Source organism: Anguilla rostrata, chromosome 5, assembly GCF_018555375.3.
Source record: "Anguilla rostrata isolate EN2019 chromosome 5, ASM1855537v3, whole genome shotgun sequence".
Classification (NCBI taxonomy): domain Eukaryota; kingdom Metazoa; phylum Chordata; class Actinopteri; order Anguilliformes; family Anguillidae; genus Anguilla; species Anguilla rostrata.
This window is the reverse complement of record NC_057937.1, coordinates 19,680,073-19,694,093: the sequence shown is the minus strand read 5'-3', so window position 1 is coordinate 19,694,093 and position 14,021 is coordinate 19,680,073. Positions and strand designations below refer to the sequence as shown.

The following is a 14,021-nucleotide window of genomic DNA, read 5'->3' as shown; positions in this document are numbered from 1 at the left end:
CAACTAGTGATTTAATTGGCTAACTGACTTCTCCAGTAACACAACCAGGTCTTAAATCTATCAAGAACAAATGACCTGATACTCCACTGTTTGCGCACACATGTTTGATACTGCTGTTCTTCGGGGAGAGATAAGCATCCCCATCTATTCTCTCCCTTTGCCATTAGAGGCACTGGGAGTTCTGCGCTACCAGAGACCAGTATGGTATTAATGAGGCCAAGCACTGGAAAATTAGTTTGGGATATGAATAACATTCTGTGCTGTCATCCAAAGTATATGTTTTACATTTCCGCTTTAATGAGCTACAATATGAGACTTTTTTCCAAGGGATTTATTTTCAGACTTTGATTTTTCTTCTTCACCCCCTACTCCGCCTTGTTGCCACTTTTTTTATCACCTCAAAGAAAAGTGAGAGGATAAATCCTCTCTGACATTGATTAAGGAACAGAGAGGCAGCAGGAAAAGAAGATGATGGACTGAGGCTCTTCATGGATTCCTTGTCATGTTTAATGTAATCACATTTTTATTAGAGAAATCGGGGACTGAATCAGGTTGTTATGGTAATGTCACTCCTGACGTGGACGGTGACATAGCCCACCCTATGGCACTCTTATGTAGCTTCGCATAAGTCGGCGGTCTGCAGGACCCATGTGGTCTGCTGGTTTCTGCTCTTATGCAGTGCTTAATTGATTACACGATTAACAAATCTCACCTGGCTTCTTGGGTCTGAATTATTTTCAGATTTTTTTGGTGAAAACAAAAATCAGCAGACCCTGTGGCTCTCTTGGTACAGGGTTGCAGACCCCTGGCGTTAACATTTATTGCTATGTTTGTAGTTGTCATGAAGGTGTTATGCAGAGGTCATAAGGGCTTTGTATTGCTCTTATGTAGGTTGCTTCGTGGGAAGTGTTGCATTTCTTTATGCTGTTCCCAGCAGTGACTAGACCAGGGTGCAAGGCTGATTTAATAAAAGGTGCCATCGAGCCGCTGTCATTTCTGCCCTTGCACAAGGGAACGTTCACCTCCCCACTGTGGAACGACAGTCAGGAATCAGCCCCATTGTCACTTCCTCTGATATCATCTTTTTTTTGTTTCTCAGAAGCCGGGGTATCTTTCATCTCCATCATTACATAACCCAGTTTTCTGTGTTATAATAATTTTAACAAGTCCAGACTTGGCATTTTCTCGCTCTCTGCTGATCAGAAATTGATGACGGAAACTGAATTTAAAATAAGTTGTCTCATGATGCTGTCTGGGAATCACCTTTGTTTGTCCTCTGCCCCCAACCCCTCTCCTGTTTTTTTTGTAATACCTGAATAGATTCTTTAGTTACTCAGCTCCGTTGATCTCAGGTGACCTGCTTTGTGAAATAAGACAGGCCAAATTGGTCTTTTATTTATTTAATTACTTTACCGCTGGGACTTGGATGGCTGAACAGATGTTGCCTTAATACCATGAAATCCTCCCTATGTCATTTTCCTGTGTTCTTGGTTTAGTGTTTTTGCTTGGGAAGCATTTCTAAGATTATGGCCATCCTCTGGGTGCTAAGGGATAGCTCTGATTGGGACCATTCCCAGTCCCAATCAAAGAGTGATTGAGTGGTAATCAATGCGAGTGCTGACCTGGCTCACCCCACAGTCCCTAAGCAGACATGCCCATCCCTGCTGCCCCGCCCCTTTCCCTGCCTCCGTAGACAGGGGAGAAATGGCGAGACTCTGCCCAGCCAATCGTAGTACTTCCCTATCCAATCACAGGGCTGCACTGGTTAATGCTAATCACAGCACTAGCTATACCTCAATATATCATAGTGCTTCCCATGCCTCTGCCCATCCCAGCACTGCCCTGTCCTCTGCCTACCACAGAACTGCTCTGACTTCTTCCAATCACACAGCTACTGAAGCCTCTGCACTCTCTACCAGATCAAGCTGTGAGCACTGTCATCCCCCGAATTAAAAAAAAAAAAAAAACTGGCAAGGCATTTTAAGGGAAGGAGTTATTTAATAATAAAAAAGAACCTTCCCAGATTAATTTTAATGGAAAAAGTTCACTTTGTTATAAATATTACCCAGGATTAATCTGGAAATGTTTGACATTCTTGTACTTCAATAGCATGTTCCCTTGACTTGGAAGTTTTGATTGGATACAAGGGTATAGCTTATATCCACAGCCACACAATATATCCCCTGTTTACTCTAAAATAAAGTTTGTCCAGACTACTGTCTTCTGGTATGTGATAAACAAACAGAGCTTTGAAAGACATGAAGGACATCCTCAGCCAAGCAAAAATATAAGCGCATGAAGGTATCCAAGAGCAAACACACCCTGAACCGTACAGAAATGTTTCTCTCTCTGTCAGAAAGCCTCCTGCCATAATGCTTCATCAGAATGAACGTAAGAAATTACTTGTCACCAAATAATATAGTAGCTGATGTACAAATGCATTAATAGCATCATATTTGGAAACCGAGACCATGGCTCATTTTGAGAAAAGCTGTTAAAATGCTGGCATTGCCAGATGTAATTTATTCTAAGCGCGGGTACAGTACGCTACATGACAAATTGATATACAGGTCCTTCTTGAGTGTTGGTGTGAGGTGGACAGCAGTATATCAGAGCGCATGCTCGTAATCAGAATCTGAAATGAATGATGGGGAGATTCTGTTGCACTTGGAGAAGCTTGCTAATAGTGAAGAGGCACAAAGAAGGGAACTAAAATTGCCACAAAAGTATGTTAAGACTGTTGGCCAGGGAAGAGACAGACTTGCACCACCAGGAATGGGTGGCATTTTAAATGCATGTACTTTGAATGCCTATTTTCATGTATGTTTTTCATAGTTAATACAGGTTGTTTTCCAAGATGGCTTAACCCTCTGTGCCACCTGCAAATGAACCTATGCCTTAGTCAGTGTTATAGTAGTTTCTATGTTCAACTTTAGGAGGTATAGTGAAAATAAATGAATTAGTAAATAAATAAATAAATAGTAAAACCGGTCTCCCTTGAGCTGGTCGCTCAGTTTTCCGTCCGAACGCATCCCTCAGGGGCTGTCACACGTGCCCGTGCTTGGAAGCGCACACCCCAGCGCCTTCCAGTCCACGTCTGCCCGAGCGCCAGTCCTTTCCCGGAACGGCCTCCTCCCCCGGCCCCGGCGATAAGGGGACTGCGCTGATCTCAATCAAAGCGGTTTGTTCCCGCCGGGTCCGGCTGAGCCGTTTTCAGCGCGAGATAAAACGAGGCATCCCGTTTTAACCCCGTCCGCTTCGACGACCTTGGCTGTCTCCGCCTAATTCGTGCTAAATATTGCTTTTTATTCTTCTTTTCTTTTGAATTTTTTTTTTCTTCTTCTCTTTGCCTCCTGCCAGAAAGCTGGCACGCTGACAGAACTCAATGTAGGTCATTTTATTACCGTGCTGAATAAAAAAATAATAAAATAAAAAAACTCCACTCGATCTTGCGCGGAGCATTGCCAGTAATGCTAATATTACCCCAATCAATGTGTCAGCGAGTGGCTCAATGGGGAATGATGGAGAAAAAGTGCACACTTAGTATACATTGTGACTCCACGGGCTGTTATATTAGTGTCATCGGCAAAAAGCATGAGCTAATTTTGCATATTTTTCGCCCACTGCTCAAATTTCTTGGCTTGCGTGAAGAATGGTCAGTGACATAAAGCCGCCCACATTTAAAGAACATAAAGAAGGCCACTTTTCCTGTGGGAATTTTTCAGTATTAGGGGTGGACTTTAGTGTTAGATTTCCAGTGTGCGCATGTACGGCTATGGACAGGAACAAACAAAACCGAATATATTGAGGATGCTTTAGTGGCCTCCTTTGATAGGTTTATAATTTTCTGTGGTTTGCAGGCTAACTGAAAATATGGTTTGAGTGTGTGTTTGTACATATGTGTGCATGTGTGTGTTTGTGTGTGTGTATGTGTGTGTTTGTACATGTGTGTGCATGTGTGTGTTTGTGTGTGTGTGTGAGCGTGTGTGTATGCTTGTCAGTGTTTGTGTGTGTACGCGTATGTGTGTGCATGCCTGTGTGTGTGTGTTTGTGTGTGTGTGTGTGAATGTGTGTGTGTGTGTGTATGTGTGAATGTGTGTGTTTGTGTGTGTGCATGTGAGTGTGGTGTGTGTGTTTGTGAGTGTGTGTGCGTGCGTGTGTGTGTGTGTGTGTGCGTGCGTGCACGTGTGTGTGTGTGTGTGTGTGTGTGTCTCTGTGAGACTCTAACCCTCTCTTTCTCTCAGCTCTCTGTACAGAGGAGTGTGCTCATGGCCGCTGTGTGTCCCCTGATACCTGCCAGTGTGAACCCGGGTGGGGAGGACTGGACTGCTCCAGTGGTGAGTCTGATCCCTCACTCGTTCACCCGCTCATCTCATACTCACTGCGTTATCTGGTCATTCACCCGTTCATGTGATTTTCACTGCATCCTGGATTCATTAATTCGCTCATTATTGTGATCTTCACTGACAGAGTTATTCTTTACAGTGGGATTACAGCACCCACTGCTGTTTATGCATTATTGCGTACCACTGAGCCACGCATATTGATTAAACACAACGGCCCGTGAAGATCAGACAGCAAGAAAATGAAAGTGCACACACATGCAAACACCCTGACCAAGGGAAATCATTATCAATGTTCTGTCAGTCATTCCACTTTATTTACAGGAGTAATTTTCTCCCGTTTTTATTATTCATTTATTTATTTATTTATTTATTTTGGGGGGGGGGGGGTGGTATGTAATTCACATGACATTTATATTCAGGCATGGGGGAGGGGGGTGGCAGAGAGTATCTGTTGAACTTTAACTTTCTAGTGGTTGAGCACTGTTCGGATGTGGACAGACAGACAGACAGACAGACTGACAGGCAGTCAATGGCATTTGCGGCATAGATAAACAGAAATATGGTATCTATATAAACTCTGCCGTCATGGTCATTAAGACCTTTATGCTTACTTGTTTCTGTGATAATACATTCTATTAAAATGTATTCAAGTGGCCCTTCTCTCAAACTCAGTACTTTTCAACACATAAACAACATTGTAGTGCAAAGCAACATAATCACAAATGCAAAACAATTGGCTTGAACAGAGTGCGCAGCACTACCGTCACAATAAAGGATAAAATAATAAAACCAGGAGGAATGCTATCAATATTTCATGGAAACAGTCTCCCAGCTAGACAGCCTGGTATTCTGAAGTATGCTGGAACACTACGACTTTCTAGAGGGCAAAGGGCAGCCTGGATTAGCGAGATAGCAGGACATCCAGAGAAGCCTGTAGAGGCCGTTAAGCGACCCCGTTGAAATACGGGACGTTTTGCCGACTCCGGCGTAACCGCATCCGCACTGTGCACCAGAACGTTTGGGGCGTCCGTGAAAAGGGAGCGGGTGTGAAGGAGGCCTTCATAAACAAACAAGCAAACAAATAACTCAATAAAATATGAGGCGGAAATGGCTTCTGCAGCTTCTCCCCCGGTGACCCCCACGTCCCCAGAGCTCTGACGGTGACGGTCACTGCGGTTACATTATTAGACTCCTGCAGATCGAGCAGTCTGAGCGCGACGAGGGCAGGGCCTAACCCCCCCCCCACACACACACACACGGTTATTGCTGCCTCCCGGGCCCCCTCTGTCTGAGGCAGTTTATTGCAGCTCTGATGGGGTGGGGGGGGCATTCTGGCACTAGATATGACGCAGTTCCTGTGGAGATTACATTTGTGGGTACGTGCGTGTGGGGGTCTGGGTAGTGTAGTCATCCGCTGTTAATATTACTGGGAACATATTGAGTACTGAGAGGGTTAGAGATAACTGCGGCTCCCTCCTGCTGGTTAAGAAGAGTGAAACCGGTTAGGAAGAGGGAAGTTAATTGCACCCCGCCACACCATATGTCAGACCCTGAAGGTGATGTCACGCAGCCCCTCCTCTTTTTGTGTTCATTCACTAATGTTACGCATTTGCAGTAGGAGACGGTAACACACAGTTTTGGTGAAGTCATTATATCCTTTCAGGGGGATTTCAGGTGAAGACCCTGTGTTGTTTTTCCAGTTTTGTAACTGCGGTCTCTATCCATTTGGACAGCACAGTTGCGCAGAACTCCACCGATCATTTTTATGATGCCATTCATAAAAATGCCCATAATGCTCTGTGGTGATTTTTTCAGTCAATGAAAATTTGAATTTCCATTTATTTCCTAAATTGACCGAATTGAAGTGGAATTGGGCCAGCTCCGTAAGCCGCTGTCCTCGAACCCCGCCCCCCTCCCGCGCCGGCGACGGGGGAGCGTGACGGCGGGCGGGCAGAGGAAGCTCCGGCGGATGCGGCGTCCGCTCCTACAGCCACGCCGCGCGGGCGCCCCGCTAATCCACTTTATTAAAAGAGACTTGACGATGGAGACGGAGACATTATTCATAACTTTTCTTCGTTTCCCTGCCCGGGCAGGGGTCCAGCATCTCTCATTTATGGGCTTTCATCTGTAGAAATGAGGAATGAGTGCCAATTTTGAAATTAAATCTCTCCCACCCCCCACCACCCCCCACCCCCGCAACTCTGTCCTCATAAATAGCAAATGTTGTTTTTTTTAATCCCTCTGGCTCTCCTGCTGTCCCCCGTGTCGATGGTAACACTGACTTGAGGGGCTCGGTGAACTCCCCTAACGTGGCACCTATTTCTTCAGGGTTCAAGCAGGGCATCAATATGCAGTCATACAGTACCAGCCTAAAGCCAATCAATTTTGAATTAAACCACGGTTGGCATAAGAGGCGCGTGTCAGAGCTGAGGTGGAAAACAACAACCGTGGCAACAGATCAGTTCTCAGGACATGAGAGAGAGTTGATTGGATTGGGTTTCATTTTTTAAAACTGGGACATATGCAATGTATGGTAAGTGATGTGTTCTTGCGCCATGTATCAAAGCCGGCCCATTATGCTGACTGAGCTGTGAACTAGAGTCAGAAAACTCGAGAATTTCTTCATTTTCTTTAAAGTGGCAGCATTTTGTGGTTATGGCTCCATCTCAAAGGGTTGGGTGATGCTTTTTCGGAGTCAAACACACAAGGAGGTGGTAATTTGGGTGATGAGAGAGAAGAAGAGGGAGAAAAAAAAGAAGAGAATAAAGAGAGTTAAAGGGAGTGAAGGGAGGGGTGGGTTTGCCTTTGAGCACACTAAGGCAAAACCATCCCTTCACATTACAGACCTCAGTGCTCAACTCTGATTGTTTGCTTGGATCCGATCCGTTTGTATTCACTGTTTACATACACGTTTGTAAGTGACCCGTGTCTGACGTAAGTGTGAACAGGCCTCTACCCTGAAAAAATCCGCACAAGTGCATTAACTACAAAAAACATTGATGACAGTGATCTGCACCTGTACAATGAAGTGTAATGCTAAAGAGACCATATGAATTCCGATCTGGCAGTTCTCACAGTGGTCGCGTGGCCACAGATTGGATATGTATCTGATCTAGGACCACATATGGAAGTGCCCCAAATCTGATATGAAAAGATGCAGCTCAGAAAACATTATTTTCTGTGTCATATGTAGGCAACAAAAATCTGATTTGGCCCATTTCAGCCTGTAATCTGAACGTAGCCTTTTAGATTTTAAGGGGTCAAATTTGGCTTTTGATACCTTTTTGCTCCTGAATACAGTGTTGTTTACTCTGATTACTGTTTCAGACTAAGTCATACTCAGAGTCAAGGACAGTAAGGAACACATTTGTTTATCTGGCTCATTAAAACAACATTTACATGACTGTAGAACCAGGCAAAGCACTGAACTGTACAATGGTGTTACAACACTAGCTAGCCAAAATATTTTTGGTTGCAAAAAGCTGAAAAAGCATGTGATCTCATGATAATGTTGTTTGATAAACACCTCTGTAAAATGTTGTCCTGAAGTAAAAAGTCTAAGCGTGAATAGACCTGCTCAGCTGTAACAACCTTACTACCTAAACAATTGTCACGTTTTGCAACTTAAAAAGATAAAGAAAATGCAAAGTACTAAATAGAGTAACAAATATACCAAGTTGTGATGCTGTTTTCAGCAGTGACATTCCTCCATAGACTCGAAGAGTCCTCAGATGTTTATGCTGACTTTATGGGTTGGTAAATTAGGTTTATGGCATGACTCATAGCTGCTTTGTCCATACACACATAAACACCCAAACACACACTCTTTCATACACGCAAATGCATTTATTCATGTGCACACACACATACGTAGTAGACGCATGGCCACATTTTTATGGATTCTTATTCTCTCTCTCTCACACACACACACACACATAAACAAATATAAACAAGTACACTGTTCAATGACAGCTGTGCAGATGTCTGGAGATCTACTTCTGTCCTGTGCTCAAATCAGAGGCCTGTGGACCATACTGTCTTTATTCTCCTTAATAATACCCTCCTGTAGACCACGCTGATGAATGTCATCTCAAGGAGAAGTGTTTTATTGTCAGGCTACTCTACGGCCGGCCTATTCCACTTGGAAGGCCGAGAACCAATGTAGTGCTGAGAAGGTCAGTGCCCTTGCTGAGATGCTTAAGGCATTTGGTAACAAGCCTTTAAAGCCTTCATGCCAACCTGAAACCCGCCAACACATTCTTTAAACCAACCCCAAACATGCCAGCACACTTCAAATCAACCACAAACTTACAAAACCACAAAGTGAACCAAAACAGACATACCTTTGTGAAACAGCAAACAATAAGAGAAAGAGAGGTGCTCAACAACTATGGCAAAATACTGAGACAAAAAAGGAATCCAAGATAGATTTACAAAGTGTATTGATTCCTGGAATAAAATACAAAGTCAGAGAACAGACTCAGGCTTTAATCCATGGAGAAACCGCAAACTGACATTTCTATAGGTTTGGAACCCTTTAAATCAACCCCAAACCGAGCAGTTCACTCTTTATTCCAACCACAGACATACTACCACACTCTTTAAATCAACCCCAAACTAGCAAGCAAGCCCTTTAAACCAATACCTAACCCCAAACCCACCCGTGCACTCTTTAAACCAACCCCAAACCCACCAGCACGCTCTTTAAACCAGTACTAAACCTGCCAGCACACTGTTCATACAGTACCAACCTTATTTTTTACTTTGTAGTCAACAGAATATTCAAAACCACGCATAAACCTACAATAAAAACAATCGACAACATTACGTTACACAAGGAAAAAATGGGAGAGGGAAAGTAACATGAGTAGTATAGAGCTTGATTGACAAAATATTTTCTTTTTGAATTATAAGACCTCTATTATGACCTCCAGTATGGTCAAAATTAATAATAATAATTGTAAGTATTCATATAATTAAATACATAAATTTTTCACAGAGAAAAAAGAAATGTGTAAATATGACATTTTGTTATTTCAACACTGAGAAAAAAAAACAAACCAACATAGCAAGAAAAGGAACTGAATTTTTGTAGACCATATCAAATTTCTTCAGTAAATACTGTATATCTTTCCATTAGAAATTTCCTACTATCAAAATGGGCTCCATGGCTCCAAGCCATATGTCCTTTATGTTCAGAAATTTAACAAAAAAGATACCTAGAATGAAAGAAGCTGACCACTATAAATCCTCATCCTATGGCCTTCAGCAGCAGAGAGCATTAGAGAGAAGTAGCATTAGCAAGCTACTGAACAAAACCCATCGCTCATCTTGGTTATACCTTATTTCCATTGCTCTTTGGTGTATTTGACAGCTACTTGTTCAGAAAAAAGATTACTCTGCACCATTACATGTGAATACTGTTGACCTGGTAAAATACCAGATAGTCTTTTGTTTTGTGAACAAGAGAAGCCACTAGATTGCCGAAAGTTAACAAGCAAGTGTCCCATATGAATAAGGCAGTTGCTTTAAAAAAATGTTCAAAAAGAGCACAGTTTGAAAAGAATTTTAAAAGTAAGGGAAAACCATAACAAAGAGCGACAGAAGAAAACGTTCAGGGTGAAGTCTCAGCCAAAACACACTCATTTTTTGTCAGAAACAAGACTACATTCTTCTGTCTTTGTCCATGTTAGCCTTGTAGATAGGCTTCAGTTTGGCAAAGATTAAATTGGTTAGCACATAGATGTTTCTTCTTCTTTTAATTCACATCAAAAAAGTTGGTGATTGCATCGCCCAAAGAATGCTATGGCTCAGATAGTTAGGTTCACATTTCATCACTGTCTAGCAACCACTGGTAAATCGGGTGCCCATGGACTACATGTTGAAGCCGCATATGAATGGTTTTCCTCTGACTCTGCTTTATGCAAGCTTAGCTGTATTGTGCAGTGTTCAGCCATGCACTGGGTGGCAAATTTCTATTTTTAACAAATATATAATAATAATTAATATCAGAAAAGAAAGCTTAAAAATGTGCATTCACTTTCACCATCAAGTTGGTCAATGCCTGTTCAGTGGTAAACTCTGTGTGTCACCTTAGGTATTGATATGCACCTCCACCGTATTACAGACATTACAGACTCCCCCCACCCTTTAATGATTGTTAAACTGGCCTGCTGCGCAGTTGGAAACCAGTATTCCATCAATCATCCTCCACGGGAGGTTATCTGCTCATTTGGGCCGAGGGTCTGTTGTAAAAGCAAAAGCAACAGACCATAGGCGTGCTTGCACCTCAGGTGTACACACTCGTGACACTGAGAAGTGCAAACATGAGCACACACACACGCACGCACAAAAATCCACGGATGGCCAAAGGTAGCAGAACGGAGGGGTCTGGCTGGCATTTATGGTGCAATGATTGTTTGAATATATAACAGAGCTGTCCCTTTAGCTGCCAGATAGGCAAGCACAAAGGTTTTGAATTTGATGCGAGCAGATATAGGTAGCCAGTGGAGAGAGAGGAGAAGGGGAGTGAAATGGTAGCCAGGGGAGGGTGTAGATCAAATGAGCAGCAGTATTCTAGATGAGATGCTGAGGTCTGACTGTGGAGGCAGAGAGACCGGCAAGGGAGTAGCATTAGTCCAGACTGGAGATGATCAGCGCATGGACTAAGAGCTGGGTTGAGTAAGTGGTGAGGAAAGGATGGATTTTCCTGACGTTGGGCAGAATGGAATAGAATCTTAGAGAGAAGCTGTCCTTGTGTGTGGTGGCCCTCACCGACTGCAAGAAGGGCAGTCTCCATTGAATGGTCGGCCCTGAGGCTAGGCTGATGAGGGTCTAGAAGGTTATTCTGAGAGAGAAAATGAGTGGGTTGGTTAAAAATAGCACATTCAAGAGTTTTGAAAAGAAAAGGAAGAGAGACAGGACGCTTGTTCTGGATGACAGAGGGTCCAATGACATGTTTTCTAAGCAGGCAGGTGACACAAGCTTGTTTGGAGATGGCAGGGAAACATCCCGTGGACAGGGATGAGCTCACCACAGTGGTGCTGAATGGGAAGATGTCAGAAGAGATAGACTGGAGGAGGGGTGTGGGGATGGGATCCAGGGAGGAGGCAGAAGAATGGTGGGATAGAAGAAGTTGAAAGAGGACAGCATCTGTAAGAGGAGAGAATATCGAGAGGGTATAGAGTGGGGACAGGGGAAGTGTTGTCTAGGGAGACAATTGACTGATGTGTTTGAGGTGTAATAGTATGGTTTACAATTTTAATGCACTGAAACATTTTTGTTTAAGCATATTTGTATTTAAAAAGCATATTTTAATGAAAGATGTACATTTCTCATTTACAAAAGCAGGGCTCTAATTACGGGGGGGATTGGGGGGGTCTGCCCCCCCAAATTAAGACTTGTACCCCCCCAAAAGAGGTAAAAACAACAGGTCAGGGGGGTCAAAACATTTATATATCCTTCTTACCTGTAATCGTACATATTACAATATATTTCCCATCAGTGGCGTCACTAGACACCAACCATAGTGACGCCACTGATGGGAAATATATTGTAATATTTTGCGCATTTAGGTTTGAATTTTCTTTTGACCTTTCTTTAATTCCTCCTTACAAATTTGCTCTAAATCTGCCTAGTTAGATAAATAGTAATTGGGCTTTTGGCTGGGTTATTCCGGAATAGTATGTTTTTGTTTTTGAGCTATTCCTTTGTTGTTTTCGTTGTGTGCTTTGGGTCATTGTCCCGCTGAAACATGCATCTTTGCCCTAAATGCATATTGTTTTTGCAAACTGAAACAGATTTTCAAGGATTTGCCTGTATATGGTAAAATTTCTTCGAGTGCTTCCTGCTAAAAAGAAAGTTAAAAGCTTAATGCTGCCACCACCGTTCTTTTATGATGGTCAGGATGGTGTTTGGTTTACCCCAAAGACAGTGCTTTAAGACCTCAGCTTTAGTTTCACCAGACTACAAAATCTTCTTCTATAAGGCATGACTTAACTTTCTCAGAAGTGGCTTCCATCTTGTCACTTTCCCAAAGAGGTCAAATCTGTGAAGTGCTTCAGAGTTGTTGATGTCTGGACAATTTCTTCCATTTCCGCCTATGAGCTCTGTAATTGTGTTAGTGTTATAACTGACCTGTCTCTTCTCTGACAATTTCCCTTCTTGTCCAGTTGCTCAGTTTTTATGACTTGATTTTGGTAGTGTCTGGCTCGTACCAGATGTTCTCCATTTTGTTACAATAGACTTAACGACCGTCCTAGGAGATTACAAACTTTTTTTTTTTACCTCCAGCTTTTTCCCTCCAACTTCATTGCAAAGTTTCACAGTCAGTTCCTTAGTCGTCATCACAGCACAACCGATCTGATCAGCTGTTTCTGAGACCTCAGAAAAGTTGGTGATGTTTACTCTGCAATCAAGCGACTGAACACAGGTGGATTTGAAATTAACATTGGTGGAACTCGTTAACATATTTAGCATGCTGTCTTGAGAAATGAGAATACACCTGGCCCAATTTAGTTATTCATACAAATGGGGTGAATATTCATAATGTAAGTCATTCTCAGGTTTTCATTTTAAATATATTTCTGGATTCATCATTTTGACATTATAGAGTTACTTACATGGGAGTAGGAAAAAATACCATTTAAATATATTTTAACAAGAAAATGTGAAATTTTCAATGAGGGTGAAACATTTCTGAAGACACTGTGCATGCACATACGCAAACACATGAGCATGCACACCCACACATATGTGCATACACATAAAACTCTCAATTCAGTTTTGTTTGTATTGCACTTTTTACAGAGACATTGTCGCAAAGACACTGTACAGGAAAACAGGAATTATTAAATGCTGTTGAACCAGGAGAGGGTCAGGGCTGGATTGGTCTGGAAAATATAAGTACTCACACTCCCATAATCACATTTGCACACACACACACACACACACACACACACACACATACACACATGCGTACACACACACGCACAAAGAAAATATGTATTAGGAGACAAAGTCAATCTACTGTATTCTAAATCAGAGATCTCTAACTCATGTCATGGAGGGTCGCAGGGTCTGAGGGGTTTTTGTGGTTTCCTTTCATTCAGCAATTTGCCTTGGAAAAAGGTGGGTGGAATCTTTAGCAAATTTTTAAGCATGGTCATGGACAACTCCTCTTGCTGTGAAAATAGAGAGAGAGGGAGATCGAGAGAAATAGGTAATGAGTGAGTGTAGAGAAGTTTAATACTTTGATACTTTAATAATTTTCCAGATGTTTGTGTTTCATCTGAACTCTCTGGTCTGACCATAGACTGGGTCTGAATCTCTATACTGCCCCCTGGTGCTTTAATTGTTTAATTGCCTCAACCCGTAATATGACCAGGTCTTAAATCTATCAGGAACAAATGACCTGGTACTGAAACTGTTTGTGCACATGTTTTTGATACTGCTGTTCTTCGGGGGGAGATAAGTATCCCCATCTATTCTCTCTCATTGCCATTAGAGGCACTGGGAGTTCTACGCGTCCACAGAGCGGTGTAGTATTGACATTGTTATAAAATGCTCTGGCAGCACTGGGTAACTCTTGTCATGTTAATAAAGCTGTCTTTGAACCCTTTGGGAGAGCCATTAAGACAGAGGAGAAGGGCTTCTGCTGTGGTGTGCCGGTCAAAA

At 42.6% G+C, this 14,021-nt stretch overlaps 1 protein-coding gene across 1 annotated transcript in view; it reads left to right on the top strand.

Moving 5' to 3' along the window:
- Positions 1–14,021, top strand: part of LOC135256053 (multiple epidermal growth factor-like domains protein 11) — a 128,939-nt gene that overhangs the window by 41,646 nt on the left and 73,272 nt on the right. The window contains exon 5 of the mRNA XM_064337926.1: positions 4,245–4,337. Within this exon, the coding sequence (XP_064193996.1) occupies positions 4,245–4,337 (93 nt within the window). The remainder of the gene's footprint in view (positions 1–4,244; positions 4,338–14,021) is intronic.